Raw genomic sequence first — 19,720 nt, 5'->3', positions numbered from 1 at the left:
CACCTTGTAATTGTCCAGAAAACCTGAATTCTCACCTTGTCATTGTCCAGACAACCTGAGTTCTCACTTAGTAATCCTAACAGGCTGGCAGTTCTAATACAGAGAAGAAGGAGGAGGGAGAAGGAGTAAGCTACTTGCCCAGTGGTAACTCAGAAGATGAAACATAGACAGGATATGGCATCAGGAGATTTAAAATCAGGTGAGGAGTTAATGCCCATGAAGGTGAGAGAGCTCCTTGGTTACATTGCAAGCTTTTACATGTGGGACCACCTACAATGTTGTTGGTTGCCCATAGGTGGGGACTGACTTTAACAGCCCAGGAAGCAGTAGGGCAGTGCCTGACCCCCATGCATACCACAGCTCTAACACACAATACAGGTCAGGAGGTACAGGTCAGGGCACCTTTAATACAATGGCAAGTAGATCTCCATGACCAAGAGAAAACTGTGTGTTATCCGTAGTGGTTACAGCCATAAATCTTTTGTATGTGTATCCAGTGTCAGTTCCCATACCATATATCATAGTTCAGGTACTTGCTTGCCTGAGTGCCCTATATGGGTAGCCACAAGCAATTTTTTTTTCACATTCTTTCAAAAATTTTTTGGATATAATCTGTTGTTACATTGCTTAATTTCTTCTAGTATCCCTCTCCCTTCACTAAACCCATTTCATATATGACAATTTTATAAAGAAAAAAAAAGGAGGAAAAACCATCTAAACAACATTTATAAACAAAAGATTTGGGCTTTTTTGTTTTCTTATTCAATTTCTAACTTTGGTTTTATTGGATTATTCAATTCATTGACATCTAAAGTTATGAGTTAGGCTTATATTTTTGTCCTTGTTTCTAATATGGCTTTCTTTTTCTGAAGTGGGATTTTTAAAAAATTCATGCTCTTTAAAAATATTATTATTTAAGTTATTTTTGATTAATCGAATTTATTTTCCCAGAGGCAATTGGGGTTAAGTGACTTGCCCAGGGTCACACAGCTAGGAAGTATTATTAAGTGTCTGAGGGCAGATTTGAACTCAGGTTCTCCTGACTTCAGGGCTGGTGCTCTAACCACTGCACCAACCTAGCTGCCTCTGATTAATCTATTTTAAGGAAATCCTATTCCTATAGGTTCTTGTCACATGACACTTAAATTTCTCTCTCCATTCCCAAGTGATAAATGGTCAAAGGATATGAAGAGGCAGTTTCCAGAAGATATCAAAGCTATCAACAGTCAGATGAAAAAAAATTGCTCTTAATCAATACTGACCAGAGATATGCAAGTCAAAATAACTCTGAGGTACACCTCACACCCACCAGGTTGGCCAATGTGACAGAAAAGGAAAATAACAAATATGGGATGAATACTAAAGCTTTGCTGGTCAAATTACAAACCCATCCAGTCATTCTGGAGAACCACCTTAAAACATGCCCAAAAGGCAATACCACCACTAGATATGCATACCAACGAGATTCAAGAAAAAGAAAAAAGACAAACATGTGCACAAATATCCACATCAGTAACTTCTGTAGTGGCATGTAACATGCCCTCCTGGCAGTTACAATTACTAGTCTGCCCTAGGCCCAACAGAGTACCTTTGACCACTGACCTTTACAGTATCAATTCTACCCAGCTCGTCTCCTCTGAGGCCTTCAAAGGTCTCTGGCCACGATCTCTTGAATCTATAGTTTAATAACCAGTAGCATTCTCAAGAACAGCCATGTGTAATCTTAAAAGCATTTCTTATACTCACTCACATAATGCCCTGATTTGTCAGCTCCCTAGTGAACACCTGGTCTGAAGACCCACGTGTTCTCTACCAAACTCCTTACCTCTCGGCTATCCATCAGCTTGGCTTGGCTTGGCTACCCCAAGTTAGGGAGCCAGGTTAAAGAAAGCGACTGCTGTCTGCAGTGGGCTTATAAAGGGCCTGTAAGGTCACACACACAGCCAAACAGCAAGAGAGCCGTCACCCATTACAAAGCTATCTCAATGTGGCCAGGATCCCACCCACAGGGCAGTCCTATATCCACAGAGATTACTTCTGGGCCACTCAAATCTCCTGTTGCACTGTGGCGATGCCCATTTAAAGGGCCCTTACAGTGGCAAAGAACTGGAAATTTTAGGGGAAGCCCATTAACTGTAGAACAGCTGAACAAGTCCTGGTGCATGATTATAATGGAATGCCATCATGCTAGAAGAAATGATGAGCAGGATGGCCTCAGAAAAACCCATGAAGACACATCCAAACTGTGCAAAAAGGAAAGTAAGCAGAACTAACAGAACATTATATACAAAAATAGCAATACCGTAATGATGGTCAACCATGAAAGACTTAACAACTCTGATCAATGCAATAATCCAAGGTAATTTCAAAACATTTATAATTTTTAAAATGCCATTTTTCTCTGGAAAGAGAACTGAATGCAAATTGAAGAAGACTGTTTTTCATTTTCATTGTTTTTTGCCTTCTTCCTCCCCCCCCCCCAACATGGCTAATACAGGTTTTTAAAAAAATAGTTGTTGTTTTTTTCTTTCACTGAGGTAATTGAGATTAAGTGACTTGCCCAGGGTCACACAGCTAGTATTAAGTGTCTGAGACCAGATTTGAACTCAGGTCCTCCTGACTTCAGGGCTGGTGCTCTATCCACTGTGGCAACCTAGCTGCCCCTCAAATAATAGCTTTTTATTTTCAAAATACATGCAAAGATAGTTTTCAGTATTCACCCTTGCAAACTCTTGTGACCCAAATTTTTCTTCCCTTTCTCCACCCCTCCCCTAAATAGCAAGTATTAAACGTATACAATTCTTCTATATATATTTCCATAATTATCATGCTGCACAAGAAAAATCAGATCAGAAAGGGGAAAAATGAGGAAAAAAACCCCAAAAGCAAGCAAACAAAAAAGGTGAAAAGCTATGTTGTGATCTCTCTGGGTGCAGATGGCTCTCTTCATCACAAGACCATTGGAACTGGCTTGAATTATCTCATTGTTGAAAAGATCCAAGTGCATCAGAATTGATCATCCCATAATTTTGTTGTTGCTGTGTATAACACTCTTGGTTTTACTCACTTCACTTAGCTTCAGTTAATGTAAGTTTCTCCAAACTTTTACAGAAATATTTTGATTGACTTCACAGGCATAAAAGGTACCATATTGCTTGCTTTCTCAATGGATGGGTAGGGAGAAAATATGGAGCTCAAAATTTTAAAAATAATATTACAAAAATAAATAAAAAAGTAAATAATTAAAACAAATATCCTTCCATTCTCCCTACTCTTTAGTTGTCATCCTTTCCCTAGTTTGTTGAGTTTATTTATTTTTACATTCTTCCTTTCACTAATTTAATTCTCCCTCTATTTTTTTCTCTCTCCATTGGTTGATTAAAACCCTCCTTTTCTTTTTCTCTCCTTTAATTTATTTTGTTAGTTTTTAAATATTCAGTGCCTTTTTCTTAAAATAATTTCTTTACTTTATCTTCATTGATTCTCTTTTCTGTCGATTCAAAACTTTTATTCATGCTACTTATACAACTTTGTTTCTTCTTTAGTCCTGTGTTCCTCACAAAATTAAAACTTTTTCTCTTGCACTTCTTGGGAAGTTAAGGCAGATTCAACTTTTTTCAGTTCGGTTAATTATTTCTCCTTTGTAGGCCTTACATTCTGCTTTAAAGATTCTTATTTCTCTCTTGTACCATTTAGGAACATCCTGCTGTGATTTCATACTCTCTTGGGGATTCAAAGTTTTTGCTGCTTCAGCATCATGTTGTTTCATTTTTCTTTGTCTTATTATATTTACTCAGATTTCTCGGTTTGCTTGGATACTATCTTCTGTTATTGATAGATAACCTGTTGATTTAACATTTTAAAATGAATTTTCTTTTGGGACCTTTGGTAACCAGTTGTTTTTTTTCCTTTTATTCCCCTATCATTCACTTTGGGATGGCAGATCCTCTGAAGGTTGGAATGAAAGGTGTCTCCACCTTTCCCCATAGCTGCACTTTTCACTAGCCTCAATCCCTCCACCAGGTGACTTCAGTGAGCCCAGAACTGGTCCCAGCTAGATTCTAGTCTCCTTTCCTTCTGGTCAGGTGTAGGACTCCACACAAACTGGCAATCGGCTCCAGTTCTCTCTGTTTTTCATTTCAATGGTTCAGATAACTCAGGCTGACCAAACTTCTGATTTTCAATACTGCTCCTGCTCTATGGTCATTAAGGACCAGTCTCCCACCATGCTGTTTTTGTTATAGGAAGTCTAATTTAGAAAGTAGTCTCAAAGCTACTTGACAAAGGCCAATTTCATCCCTGTGGGAGGGTGGCAGTAGCAGGCCAGTGCTGCTTTCCGGTGAAAGAGATGCAGGTGATTCGGAGCTCCAAAAAGAGCTGCTCATTCTCACCTCTTGCAGCCTATGAGTCCCAGAGTGTGCTCTGGCCACAAGCTATTGAAAGCGATAGGGGAACCCATTTTTCTGGTTATGAAAATGGAGACTGGATTGTAGCTCTGTATGTACAATTCCAATTTAATGTCCCTTATAATCCAAAGGCTGCTGATATATGAATGAACATTATAATGGTTTGCTCAAAGCTGGTTTGAAAGCCACAACCAATGGGACTCCAAATTTATTATGTTTTTTCTTCTTCCTTACAGGATGCCCTGAAAAAGCCTAAGGTGGACACCCAAGATAATATACTAATGGGACTTTGTACCTTACTAGCTTGCCAGTTGGAGTGACCCTGGACAATGAGAGCTCCTCACATTTGGTGGCTTAGTTTACTAGCACCTTGGGGAGCAGGTTTAGAACAGAATTTGACAGTGATTCCTTGGGTCATAAATGCATGTCTTTTAAACGTTCAAGTATGCATGGCTTCTCCGAGTCAATCCCTTTTAAGCAGGACATATATGCTTTCTGTATGGCCAATTATGAATTCTCTAGTGTTTCTTTTTCCAGATGAAGAGTGATCTACTACTTTTGCTGCTCTGATGAATCACTCCTTATTCTGGGTCTGCTCTACCATTCTATCAGCTTCTGTAGATGGACTGCTTTGGTGTTTGCAGCCTGCAAATGTGGACAATTGGACTTCGTATAGAGCACTGTTCCTGTCTTCTGAGAAATAAAAGGTGTCCAAGACTACAATGCTACAGGTAGAGATGGAGTGATACAATCACCCTCGTACTTTGGGGTGCTAGTATTTGGGATGGATATTCTTGGTTAATAGCTAGAGTTAAGTCATCCTGCCAGGACCAGTCAGAGCCTGATCTTTCTGATTTGGGATAGGCTTCTATCTATAATACCCTGGCTTCTTTCAATTCAAAAATTATGTAGTAAGTTACTAGTTATGTGCCTGATGCTGTGTCTAGCATTGCTCATGGAGACAAAAATCAACCAGTAAGTCCCTACTCCCAAAGCATGACATGAGGGAGCCTGATGTTCCTAAACTCATCAAAAATATACATTTACATTTCTCAGTCTATGTAATCTTGGATCAGTTGATTTCTCTTTGATCACCTCTATTATGGTTCCACCATCTTCAATTTAATGGTCACATGATCCCTTCTAGATTTGATATTCTAGATGCCATTCTACATACTATTATTCGTTTCTGTTGACATTCTGAAAATTCAATTATTTTCCAGCTTGCCATTCTATGTTCTATGTTCTGCTGTAATATTTTTTGCCATTGTGCCTTTCCACTCTTGACATATTAAATTATAGGATTTTCCAGCTCTGAAATTATTTTCTAAGCTTCCTTCTAGTTCTGAAATTCTATATTCTAAGATCCCTCTCAGCTATTATGGTATGTTCCATGTTCTAAGATCCTTAACAATTCTGAAATTCCAGATTCTATGTTTTTACCCAAGAAATTTTTACAAAACCTTGGGTATATATAGTATATAAAATAAGATGTACAAATCAAACATTTACTGATAATAAATCATAATTTCATAATCCTAATATTAAGCTATAAATCACAATTTAAAAGCTAAAGTATAATAGAAATCTGTCCCAAATCAGAAAGATCTAGCTTTAACCAGTCCTGTCTGGGTGACTCTGACCCAGTGACTTAACCTCTCAGTGCCCGCAGGTAATTTTCTAAGAATCTAAATGACAGAATAGTTGCTGAACTGCAGTAGTAAAGGGAATAGTTCCCTACCACTTCTCTTCTTCTCCTCAGCTGCCCCCCAGTACAAACCTTTCTTACCCAGGTAGGTGAAGTCCAGTCCAAATATTCTAAGTCTAAGGTCTCTTCCTCATCTTACACCATATCCTATTATCCCTCTGACTGTGTGTGTCCTGGGAGATATTATCTTTTCCTTCCTCATGTTCATTTCATATTGGCCAAAGCATTTACAAGGAGACAAGTCAAGTCTTTTCATAACCAAACAGCACTAAAGATCGGGAAGGCCGGTCTCTAACTAAACTTCCTTAAGAGTAGCTGGAATCCCAACTCCACCTCTGATCAACGGCTGGTTGCTCTCAGCTTTCAGCTAATGGCTTCTGTGCAGGATCTGACAGCTTTATTGCTCTATAACTCACTGTCTGTAACTGGTGACACTAACTCTACTCAATGGCAGTTTTCTCTAAATGCCCTTAACTCTATCTAACTTTTGCCATGTGACATCTTTGCAGCCTTCTGCCTTCTGCCTTTCCCACTGTCTTCCCACCTTAGGCTGTTGGAATCTTTTTATTAAAATCACACAACAGGATACAAAATAAATCCACATAAATCCTCAGGATTTTTATACATTACCAACACAATCCAACAGCAAGAGATACAAAGAGAAATTCCATTCAAAATAACAGTCGATAGTATAAAATATTTGGGAATATATCTACCAAAGGAGAGTCAGGAATTATGTGAGCAAAATTACAAAACACTTGCCACAAAAATAAAGTCAGATTTAAATAATTGGAAAGACATTCAGTGTTCTTGGATAGGCCGAGCGAATATAATAAAGATGACAATACTCCCCAAACTAATCTATTTATTTAGTGCTATACCAATCAGACTCCCAAGAAACTATTTTAATGACCTAGAAAAAATAACAACAAAATTCATATGGAAGAATAAAAGGTCAAGAATTGCAAGGGAACTAATGAAAAAAAAGTCAGAGGAAGGTGGTCTAAGTGTACCTGATTTAAAGCTATATTATAAAGCAACAGTCACCAAAACCATTTGGTATTGGCTAAGAAATAGACTAGTTGATCAGTGGCATAGGTTAGGTTCACAGGGCAAGATAGTGAATAAAAATAGCAATCTAATCTTTGACAAACCCAAAGATCCCAAATTTTGGGATAAGAATTCATTATTTGACAAAAACTGCTGGGAAAACTGGAAATTAGTATGGCAGAAACTAGGCATGGACCCACATTTAACACCACATACTAAGATTAGATCAAAATGTGTCCAAGATTTAGGCATAAAGAACGAAATCATAAATAAATTGGAGGAACATGGGATGGTTTACCTCTCAGACTTGTGGAGGAGGAAGGAGTTTGTGTCCAAGGGAGAACTAGAGACCATTATTGATCACAAAATAGAACATTTTGATTACACCAAATTAAAAAGTTTCTGCACAAACAAAACTAATGCAAACAAGATTAGAAGGGAAGTAACAAATTGGGAAAAAAATTTTACAGTTAAAGGTTCTGATAAAGGCCTCATCTCCAAAATATACAGAGAATTGACTTTAATTTATAAGAAATCAAGCCATTCTCCAATTGATAAATGGTCAAAGGATATGAACAGACAATTTTCAGATGATGAAATTAAAACTATTTCCACTCATATGAAAGAGTGTTCCAAATCACTATTGATCAGAGAAATGCAAATTAAGACAACTCTGAGGTATCATTACACACCTGTCAGATTGGCTAAGATGACAGGAACAAATAATGATGAAGGTTGGAGGGGCTGTGGGAAAACTGGGACACTGATGCATTGTTGGTGGAGTTGTGAAAGAATCCAACCATTCTGGAGAGCAATCTGGAATTATGCCCCAAAAGTTATCAAAATGTACATAGCCTTTGACCCAGCCATACTACTACTGGGCTTATACCCCAAGGAACTACTAAAGAAGGGAAAGGGTCCTGTATGTGCCAAAATGTTTGTGGCAGCCCTTTTCATAGTGGCTAGAAGCTGGAAGATGAATGGATGTCCATCAATTGGAGAATGGTTGGGTAAACTATGGTATATGAATGTTATGGAATATTATTGTTCTATAAGAAATGACCAACAGGAGAAATACAGAGAGGCTTGGAGAGACTTACATCAACTGATGCTGAGTGAAACGAGCAGAACCAGAAGATCATTATACACTTCAACAATGATACTGTACGAGGATGTATGCTGATGGAAGTGGATTTCTTCAACATAGAGAAGAGCTAATCCAATTCCAATTGATTAATGATGGACAGAACCAGCTACATCCAGAAAAGGAACACTGGGAAATGAATGTAAACTGTTATTTTTACCTTCTGAATCCAATTCTTCCTGTGCAACAAAAAATTCGGTTCTACACACATATATTGTATCTAAAATATACTGTAATATATTTAACATATATAAGACTGCTTGCCATCTGGGGGAGGGGGTTGGGGGAGGAAGGGAAAAAATCTGAATAGAAGTAAGTGCAAGGGATAATGTTGTAAAAAATTACCCATGCATATGTACTGTCAAAAAATGTTATAATTATAAAATAAAATAAAAATTAAAAAAAAAATCACACAAAAGTGGTGAATTGCCAATACAAAAGAAAGTAGTTACATAACATACATACATACAGATTGGGAATTCTATGTAGTGGTTCATAGTCATCTCCCAGAGTTCTTTTGCTGGGTATAACTGGTCCAATTACTGCTCTTTTGAAACTGATTTGGTTCATCTCATTGTTGAAGAGGGCCATCAGACTTGATCATCATATAGTATTGTTGTTGAAGTATATAATGATTTCCCCACAGGTAATTTTCTTTTCTTTTCTTTTTTTATTCTATGTACAAAAAGTACATAGTACTTAATGTAAATTAAGTACTTAAATTACTATGTAAAGTACATAGTAATTAATTTTATAATTATAATTTTTTTGACAGTACATATGCATGGGTAATTTTTTTTTTTTTTACAACATTATCCCTTGTATTCACTTCTTTTCCAAATTTTCCCCTCCCTCCCTCCCTCTATTCCCTCCCCTAGATGACAGGCAATTCCATACATGTTAAATGTGTTACAGTATATCTTAGATGCAATATATGTGTGTAAAACCAAATTTCTTGTTGCACGATAAGAATTGGATTCTGAAGGTAAAAGTAACCTGGGTAGAAAGAAAATAGTGCAAACAGTTTACACTCAATTCCCAGTGTTCCTTCTCTGGGTGTAGCTGTTTCTGTCCATTATTGATCAACTGGAACTGAATTAGATCTTCTCTATGTTGAAGATATCCACTTCAATCAGAATACATCCTCATACAGTATAATTGTTGAAGTGTATAATGATCTCCTAGTTCTCTGCTCGTTTCACTCAGCTTCAGTTGAGGTAAGTCTCTCCAAGCCTCTCTACATTCTTCCTGTTGATCATTTCTTACAGAACAATAATATTCCATAACCTTCATATACCATAATTTACCCAACCATTCTCCAATTGATGGACATCCATTCATTTTCCAGTTTCTAGCCACTACAAAAAGGGCTGCCACAAACACTTTGGCACATACAGGTCCCTTTCCCTTCTTTAGTATTTCCTTGGGCCCAGTAGTAGCACTGCTGGGTCAAAGGGTATACACATTTTGATAACTTTTTGGGCAAAGTTCCAAATTGCTCTCCAGAATGGTTGGATTCTTTCACAACTCCACCAACAATGCATCAGTGTCCCAGTTTTCCTACATCCCCTCCAACATTCATCATTATTTTTTCCTGTCATCTTAGCCAACCTGATAGGTGTGTAGTGTATTTCAGAGTTTTCTTAATTTGCATTTCTCTGGTCAATAGTGATTTGGAACATTCTTTCATATGAGTGGAAATAATTTCAATTTCATCATATGAAAATTGTCTGTTCATATCCTTTGACCATTTATCAATTGGAGAATGGCTTGATTTCTTATAAATTAGAGTCAGTTCTCTATATTTTGGAAATGAGGCCTTTATCAGATCCTTTAACTATAAAAATATTTTCCCAATTTGTTACTTCCCTTCTAATCTTGTTTGCATTAGTTTTGTTTGTACAAAAGCTTTTTAATTTGATGTAATAGCTTTTTAGCAGAGTCTTTGGGGTTCTCTAAGTATACCATCATATCATCTGCAAAGAGTGATAGTCTGATTTCCTCATTTCCTACACTTATTCCTTTAATCTCTTTCTCGACTCTTATTGCCGAGGCTAGTATTTCTAATACAATATTGAATAGTAATGGTGATAGTGGGCAACCTTGTTTCACTCCTGATCTTACTGGGAAAGGTTGCAGTTTATTTCTATTGCATATTATGCTTACTGATAGTTTTAAATATATGCTCCTGACTATTTTAAGGAATAGTCCATTTATTCCTATACTCGCAAGTGTTTTTATTAGGAATGGATGTTGTATTTTTCAAATGCTTTTTCTGCATCTATTGAGATGATCATATGTTTTTGTTAATTTGATTATTAATATGGTTAATTATACTAATAGTTTTCCTAATATTAAACCAGTCCTGCATTCCTGTTATAAATCCTACTTGATCATTGTGTATTATCCTGGGGATGATTTTCTGAAGTCTTTTTGCTAATATCTTATTTGAGATTTTTTTTTTTTTTTGAGGCTGGGGTTACGTGACTTGCCCAGGGTTACACAGCTAGGAACTGTTAAGTGTCTGAGACCAGATTTGAACTCGGGTCCTCCTGAATTCAAGGTTGGTGCTCTATCCACTGCGCCACCTAGCTGCCCCTTATTTAAGATTTTAGCATCAATATTCATTAAGGAGATTGGTCTATAGTTTTCTTTCTCAGTTTTCAACCTACCTGGTTTACGTATCAGTACCATGTCTGTGTCATAAAAGGAGTTTGGTAGGACTCCTTCATTCCATATTTTTACAAATAGTTTATATGATATCGGGGCTAATTGTTCTTTAAATGTTTGGAAAAATTCACCTGTAAATCTATCTGGTCCTGGGGATTTTTTCTTAGGGAGTTGATTAATAGCTTGTTCTATTTCTTTTTCTGAAATGGGACTATTAAAGTAATTTACTTCCTCCTCTGTTAATCTGGGAAGCCTATATTTTTGGAGCTAGTCATCCATTTCACTTAAGTTATCAAATTTATTGGCATAAAGTTGGGCAAAGTAACTCCTTATTATTGCTCTAATTTCCTCTTCATTGGTGGAAAGATCCCTCTTTTCATTTTTAAGACTAACAATTTGATTTTCCTCTTTCCTTTTTCTGATCAGATTTGATTTTCCTCTTTCCTTTTTCTGATCAGATTTACCAAAGGTTTATCTATTTTATTGGCTTTTTCATAAAACCAACTCTTAGTTTTATTCATTAATTCAATATTTTTTTTTCTTTCAATATTATTGATTTCTCCTTTTAATTTTAGAATTTCAAGTTTAGCAGTTGGTTGGGGGTTTTTAATTTGGTCTTTTTCTAGCTTTTTAAGTTGCAGGCCCAATTTAATGATCTTCTCTTTCTCTATTTTATTCAAGTAAGCCTCTAAAGATATAAAATTTCCCCTTATTACCACTTTAGCTGCATCCCACAAATTTGGTATGATGTCTCATTGTTGTCATTATCTTGGGTGAAATTATTGTTTCTATAATTTGCTGTTTCACCCAATCATTCTTCTTCTTTTTTTTCTCAATCATTCTTTAAGATGAGATTAATTAGTTTCCAATTACTTTTTGGTCTATTTACCCCTAACTTCTTGTTGAATGTAGTTTTTATTGCATTGTGATCTGAGAAGAAAGCATTTACTATTTCTGCCTTCCTGTCCACAGGTAATTTTCTAAGACTTTAAAGACAGGACAGTTGCTGAATTGCATTGGTAAAAGGAAGAGTTCCCCATCACTTCTCCTCCCTGATCAACTGCCCCCCCCCAAGTCCTTTTCTACCCAGGCAGGTAAAGCCCTATAATTCCTTGACATTCCATGATCTAAGGTGACTTCCTCATCTGATATCAAATCCTAGAATCCCTCCCAAACTTGACATCCTGTGTTCTAAGGTTCCAACCCTGAAATTTTTTTTTTTTTTTTTTTTTGGATGCTGGGGTTAAGTGACTTGCCCAGGGTCACACAGCTAGGAAGTGTTAAGTATCTGAGACCAGATATGAACTTGGGTCCTCCTGAATTCAAGGCTGTTGCTCTATCCACTGCGCCACCTAGCTGCCCCTCCCTGAAATTCTTAAATCTTTATAACAGTCATTTCCAGTTCATATATTCCATTTAGGTTCTAAAATTTCTTCCAGCTCCTATATTCAATGTCTCAGGGTTCTTTTCAGCTCTGCCAGGCTGTGTTCTGTGATTTCTTCTAACTCAGACATTAACGTATTCTGAGAACCTCCCTTCTTCCTCTGCCATTCCAAGTTACAAAGGCATTTCCTACTCAAGTGTTTCATATTCCAGATTTTCTTCCAGCTTCAGTGCTCTGCTTCTGAGTTTCCTTATCAGACCCTTCTAAGCACTGTGCACAGATATGCCTCCTTTTCTCCTCTCTCTCTTTCTCCACTCCTTTTCTCCACTTCACCCTTTCTCAGGATAAGCTAGATGGAGGTTTGCCCTTCAAAAGCCAACTGGTCATTTCCCAATCAAACTGGGAGACATTGCCTTTGAGCAGGAAAAGAGACTAACAGTGGAGGAGGGTCAGGGAAGACAGGACTCAAAGACTACAGGATCTGATCCTCTTGTGATCTTGGAAGGAAAACATGCCCATAAGCCTTCCTTTCCCCCTTGATCTGTGCCAACTATTTGTTTTCTCTTGGCTAAAGTGTGAATGTTCCCAGTGGTGCTGTGGAAAGAACATTGACCCAGAAGTCAGATGACCTGAATTCAAATCCTGCTTCTGATGCTTTCTACTGGGAGAGTTATTCAGTCTCCCTGGGCCTCAATTCTCTCTTTTGTAGAATGGGCCAGAAAACTTTTGAGAACTTTTCAAATTCTAAATCTGTGATCCTACAAACAAATTTCACTGTTGATATTTAACTAATTGTGGGACTTTGGGCAAATCTCTTGGATCTCAGTTTCCTCATCCATAAAATGAGAGCTTTGGCCTAGTGGGCCTCTGAGGTCCCTGTGCTATTTCAAATCTATGTTTCTTTCTCCCAGGGCCGATGTCAAGCTCCCCTCCCCTTCTCCCCCAAAGAAAACCAACCCACTGACTGCCTAATTCGGGAAAGTCTCTTCACTGTAATATAAAGAGAAGGTCTCTGTTGGGATCCTCGGGGCTCAAGTCCTTGCATCCTGTGTTCTAACGATCTTCAAGATTCAGCCTCTTGTAATATCTGGGAGAGAAGGGAAGGGAGCAGGTAAGTGGGAGGAGAGATGTAAGGAGGGGGGGAGAAGAGTCCAAAGGGAAGTCACTAGAACGTTTCGGGCCACTTTGTCTTCCCCCAGACCAGCTTCCTTGCCACTCCCCCGCCCCCCTTTCTCTCCGGACAAAGCCGGAAAACTGTTTTGTTTACTCTCCAGCAGAGGCGGGGGCGGAGAACCTGACCTGGGCGCGGGGGCGTCAAAGTCCAGCCCAATATAAGGACAAGCCGGGTCAGGTTCATTCATTCTGCCCCGCAGCTGTCCGGTCTCCGCCATGCTCAGGCTCTCTCTGCGCCCCCGCGGGCTGCTGTCGCTGCTTCTGCTGCTCCCGCTGCTGCTGCTGCCGCCTCCGTCCGGGGCAGCTGAGCCTGGGGACCGGGAGGGCAGCGAGCAGTTAGAAGCCGTTCGCAGCGCCATCCTGAGCCGGCTCCGGCTCTCCGCGCCCCCGGACGTGCGCCCGCAGCTTCTCAGCTCCGCGGAGGTCCGGAGGCTGCAGCGCCGATATGAGGAGGCACTGAGCCAGCTGCGGACGAACCAGAGCCTGGAGGCTGCAAGCTCGGGCCGGAGCTCGAGTTCCCCTAGAGTCCCCAAGGTCCGGATCCTGATGCCTAAATGTAAGCGACCTGCCGGTCCCGAACTTACCGAGTCTAGACTAGAAAGCGCACAAAAGGGTAGAACCGGGAGTTTATGAGGTAGAACGCAGAAGCACTGCACTGGGAGAGAGCTTAAAGCCCTTGAATGACAGGTAGTCTTTGTTTAATTTTTATGAGGACAAAGAGGGAAGGAGATTGCCCGCCTTCCGCTACTTAGCATCAAAGCCTGCACTAAAAGCCAGGGCTCCTAACTTCCGCGGTTAGTGCCGTCGCATCTCTGCTCCCAGCTCCTGGGCACCATAGGGAAGCTCAGAGTGCCAATGGCACGAGGGCACCGGGGCCCGAGTAAGGAGAAGCGATCAGAGCCCGGATAAATGCTACCCGCCCAGATGCCTCTGAGACCCCAGGCTCACCGAATAAAGCCACAAGAGCGATCTCTACCTGTTTTATGGAAGTATTGGGGGCGGGGGGAGGAGCTTTTCTAGGAGCCGGACGCGGAACTGGAAGCCCAATCTAGGTTCTGATACTTTTTAGATGGGGGAGTGACTGGAGCGAGCGCGGCCTGGGGCGGATGGATGCGCTCTTCACACCTTTCCCTTCTCTTCCCTCTGTCTACAGTGGAGCTCAGGCAGGACGCCCCCGACGTGCGCATCCACCTGCTCCTCCACCTCGAGGCTCTGATTGAGGGGGAGCCGGGGGAGCCGCGGGTACTACGTGCCCAGCTGCGCCTGTTTCTGCAGCCACCCTCCCCGCTGACCCCGAAGGAGCGGGCCACCTCGTGGTTGGATGCTGCGCCCCCGAGCCTGATGCTTGACCTGACGCGGCCCCTGCAGCGCTGGCTCCGGCGCCGTCCGGCTCCGGCTCTCCTGCTGCGGCTGCCCCTGGCTTTGCCCCCCAACGCGAGCCGGGAGCTGCTCCGCCAGTCCCCGGGCCCGCGCGCCAGCCTGCGCGTGGAGCTCCAAGAGCTTCCCCGTAACGCGTCCCGGCGGGCGCGAGCGCCGGGGCCCGACAAAGCGTGCGGAGAGGGAGGCGAGAATCGCTGCTGCCTCCGCTCCCAGCGCGTGTCCTTCAAAGAGATCGGCTGGGACAGCTGGGTGCTGGCGCCGCGCGAGTTCGAGATGCGCTTCTGCGAGGGCTCGTGCCCGCAGGGCTACCGGCCGGCCAGCATGCACGCGCAGCTCAAGGAGCGCCTGCACCGCGTCTCCCCCGCCTCGGTGGGCCCATTCTGTTGCGTCCCCTCTGCCTACGAGCCCATGGTGCTCATGCACTACGGCAGTGATGGGCTGATCGCGTTCACGCCCTACGAAGACCTGCTCCCCACGGACTGCCACTGCGCCTGAGCCAGCCGCACCTGCGCGGTGGAAGGGACCTGCTGCTGGCGGCGGGAGAAGGGCGGGGATCCGGCTGCCCAGCCTCCTAGACATTCCCAGCCGATCTCTAGACCGCGAATCCCGAGCGACTGAACTACAGGGTTGGGAGGCCCCGTGGGCGCCTCTGTGGTTATGGCCAAAGCATGGAGCTGAACGTGGCCCACGATGTGATCTGTTTTCTGCCTCCCTTTCTTGGGAAAATCAACCATATTTACAGAGGCGAATTTATTGATAATTTACTAGGGCTAAGGGAGTTGGAGTGGGGTATTTGTATTGAAATAGCACAGGCAATAAAATTCAGGACAGCCAAGATGTTTGCAATTTAGAGAGCAATTTATTCACCTGCCGGGATGGATCTCTGGATCAAGTTCCGTCCCCAACCCAAGTAGAGACAGACTTATAAGCAATTCTTGTTCTGCCTTGCGATTACAACAGTGACTCGAATTCTCAAGAGAAAAGGGAGCTTACAGGATGTAGGGGCAAATGTTGACATAGATTAGCAAAAAATAGATCAGGGTTATCAGACATTGTTAGGCAAGCATTCTGTCTTAACATAACACTTCCCTTAATTTAGTTTAAGCAACATTTTCCTATAAGTCTGGGGCCCCTTGACCCAGGGATGAAGGGGCCAGTCTTTTGTCCATTTCACTCCCCCTTTTTATGTTCATAGTTGTGACTCATTAGCAAGGAGAGGAGCGATTCCCTAATGACACCTGACCGATTTGCATAGAAGCAACAAGTTTCTCCCAACACCTTATACACAATCCCTCTTGCTTCATGAACAGCAAGTTTAATCCACCCGGGTTTTGTAATACAACTTCCACGAGGGAGTCCACTGATTTATCTACCTGGGAGCTAGAAGGCAAATGTAAGGCCAGAGAAACGGAGGTAAGATAGAGGTCAGAGAGCTCCCAACATTCTATTCATTGGAGAGTTTGATTGACGGGATGGACTCTATTCTCAAAGTATGAAGAGGTCAATGTGAGTTCTCAATGACATGTATACACACATGACTCAGCTATGGGGTAGACCAAGGCAGGGACAGAGTCAGAACATTGAGAGTGGGAACAGACACTGGGCATTCTGATAGGAGCCAGGAAATCTGAATTCCCCATTTTCTTGAGTCTCACATTAACAATTAAGTAGAACAGTTAAGGAAACTGAAGCAGAACAATTTAGGGAAATTGAGTCAGGACAATTAAAGAGGACTGTGGCAAAACATTCCACACTCTCTATCTCTGCTAAATAAACCAAAATAATCCTAGAAAAGAAAAAAAAATGCAAGGATAAGTCTCTCCCTGATAACCCCAGAGTTAACAGCTGGACAAAGGCTCCCTGTTGCAAGCAAGCATGTCAGGTCCTCTGCAGTTGGGGCACAATCTCAGCCAGAGAATTCAGTTTGAGATGGATAGTTCACTATGAGTTAGGTGGTCTGCAGTCATTTGTGCACTTAACTCAGTCTCTGCTTACAGAGCAGCAGGGCTCAAGGGCTCAAGGCCCATTCAGAGGGGCAACCCTCTCCATGGGAGAAGGGTGAGGCTTGGAGTAGCTTCACCTGTATCCACCCAGAGGAACAGATAGGGCTGCAGAATGGATCAGATTGCAGTTAGACCATCAAGGCAGACAAACGCCAAACTTTTAGATTCCTGATATTAAACTACAAGGTCCTTTGAGAATGCTGAAATACTAATTAAGGAACTGGGATTACAGGACTGGAAAAACAGATCAGAGAGACTGCCAGTCCCAAAACAGGTGTCTGATTTCTGGTTGTTTCTTAAAAAAAATCCCGAGAACTGAGTCTGCCAGGGCAATTCTGACAGAATAAGGGGTTCCATAGCTAAAGCATCTGAACTAATGAGATAGGGGGTGAGGTAGAAGTGCCAAAGGCAAAAGATATACCAGTTTCCCCAATGTTCTATCTCATCCTCCCCCTTTTTTTTCTTACGGAAAAAAATTATCAAATGACCAATCCCAAGAGTGAATTACAATCTTTGTACATAACAGACTAGTACAATAGCATTTCCTAAAAATCCCTCAAACATAACAGCAAGTTACATAGTTTTAACTACTCCCATCCCAAATCTCAAATACATAGTAACAGATGACCCAGTCAAGGCTCAACAGTCAATCATCAACTATTCCCAAAGTCCCCCATATCAGATGTGAGGGGACGAAACTTCTCAATCTGTGGAAGATGGTCAGTGGCTCTCAGTCCATGCAGAGGATAGGTGTGGCATGCTGACAATCAAAGCTGATCAAGGTCCCAGAAGCAAGTCAATATCCATGATTTGACACAAATCTAGATCAGTCTGAGATAAAAAGTTTGGTCCACAAGCCTGCTGCAAAATGTGAAGAGCCAACAGCTTCCTATGTGAAGAGATGACTGCTTTACGGACAGGCATCAGCTGTAGTCTCAAGTCTTAACAGCAGTTAGGTCTCACATACTGCTGTTAATTGTCCTCTTATCAATTAGAAACCTAAAAACAAAACAAAACAAAGCAAAACACAAATACCCAATAACAGACAGATGACCAGGTTAAATACTTATTTGCCTAAGCATTTAGGATACAATGATTACATATAATCAGAATGAAAACAGCAAGGTATGACATAATTGAATTGCATTGACAGTTTCTCATTGACCATTGCTCTGACCATAGAAATCAGTTAAAGGAGGGAAAAAAATTGGAGGGACATAACTATAACACAACATAAGCAGTCAAAACTCAACCTTCAGCACATACAGAATAAAATAGCTTATTTCAATCAATTGCCCCACTAACTGTCAGAGAGTGGAGCTTTAAAACTCCCCAAAAGCATTAACTAATTAACTATAAATAAATATTATTTTATATGTGGTATAGCTGTCTGGAATGGGAAGGGAGAGATGCTGGGGAAAATTATGATGCTTAAAAAACCCCAAAAAACTTAAACTTAAAGAAAATCAATGAAGCCACTACTTTGCCTGTAATCCAAAAGAAATTTAACAGAAAGGGAGGAAAGAACTTATTTGTATAAACATATTTATACCAGTTTTTTTTGTGGTGGCAACTAAGTGGAAATTGAGGGGGATGTTCATCAATTAAAGAATGGCTAAACAAGTGGTGGTATATCTTATATTCTGTTGTTACAACCCAGCTGTTGGGTTGTAAGAGATGATAAGCAGATTGATTCCAGAAAAAAACTTGGAAAAACTTACATAAACTAATACAGAGTGATGTGAGCAGAACCAGAAAAACAAGTGTACATAGTGACAACAATGTTGTATGATGAACAGTTGTGAATAACTTAGCTATTCTGACCAATACAATGATCCAAAATAATCCCAAAGCACTCATGATGAAAAATGCTATTCACCATCAGAGAGAGAGATGATGGAGTCTGAATGCAGATTGAAGCACATTAAATTTCTTCCCTCCCCTTCCTTCCTTCCTTCCTTCCTTCCTTCCTTCCTTCCTTCCTTCCTTCCTTCCTTCCTTCCTTCCTTCCTTCCTTCCTTCCTTCCTTCCTTCCTTCCTTCCTTCCTTCCTTCCTTCCTTCCTTCCTTCCTTCCTTCCTTCCTTCCTTCCTTCCTTCCTTTTGTTTTTCCCCCATAAAAATGCCTTGTACGAAATGTTTTACATGATTACATGTGTATAACCTATATCAGATTGCTTGCTATCTCAAAAAAGGGAAATGGGAGGGAGTTATGTAATTTGAAATTCAAAACTTAATAATGAATGTTGAAAGTTGTTTTTACATAATTGGGGAAAATAATTGTTTTAAAATTAATGAAGACAAATTTCAAAAATTTACTAGTACTTATGTTCTCCAAACATCTGGCATGAGTTGGTAGTATTTTTCCATAACAAATATACATCATTTCCTGTGACATCTCTAACCATCTTGGGTCAATAAAATTTGTTTCTCACTTGCCACAGGGGAGTCCCTTGGCTCTTGTGTCTAAAGTCACCAGGCAGAACTTTACTGGACAGAGTGATATTCATTGGACAGCACCAACTGCTTCCTAGTATGGGATCAGTGACAGTTCAGTATAATGGTCACTGCATATCTTCAACTTTGCCTCAACAGTAAGAGTCTTCTGAACACTGGTATTTGAGATTTTTAGAATCCCTGCCTTACTTCTTGGCTCCTAACTCTTTTTATAGTCTCTCACTAGTCATCAATTCCTATTGCCAGTTGTTCACTATAACTGAAACAGAGAGGGTTCATTGAAATGAGGTTCACATATACAAATGAGGTTCTGGCATACTGTTTGTTGGATGTTTCAAAGTCTCAAC

The 19,720-nt window shown here is 40.8% G+C and overlaps 1 protein-coding gene across 1 annotated transcript; it reads left to right on the top strand.

Annotated features, from left to right (window-relative positions):
* The first annotated feature begins 13,738 nt into the window (after positions 1-13,738).
* LOC141551897 (growth/differentiation factor 15-like) lies at positions 13,739-15,699 on the top strand. Its single transcript, XM_074284077.1, has 2 exons — positions 13,739-14,091; positions 14,689-15,699. Exons 1-2 carry the CDS (start codon positions 13,752-13,754, stop codon positions 15,408-15,410), a joined length of 1,062 nt encoding a protein of 353 aa, XP_074140178.1. The 5' UTR covers positions 13,739-13,751; the 3' UTR covers positions 15,411-15,699.
* Positions 15,700-19,720: the final 4,021 nt, after the last annotated feature.

The sequence above is a fragment of the Sminthopsis crassicaudata genome, chromosome 1, assembly GCF_048593235.1.
Source record: "Sminthopsis crassicaudata isolate SCR6 chromosome 1, ASM4859323v1, whole genome shotgun sequence".
Taxonomy (NCBI): Eukaryota; Metazoa; Chordata; class Mammalia; order Dasyuromorphia; family Dasyuridae; genus Sminthopsis; species Sminthopsis crassicaudata.
This window is presented reverse-complemented; position numbering and strand designations above follow the sequence as displayed.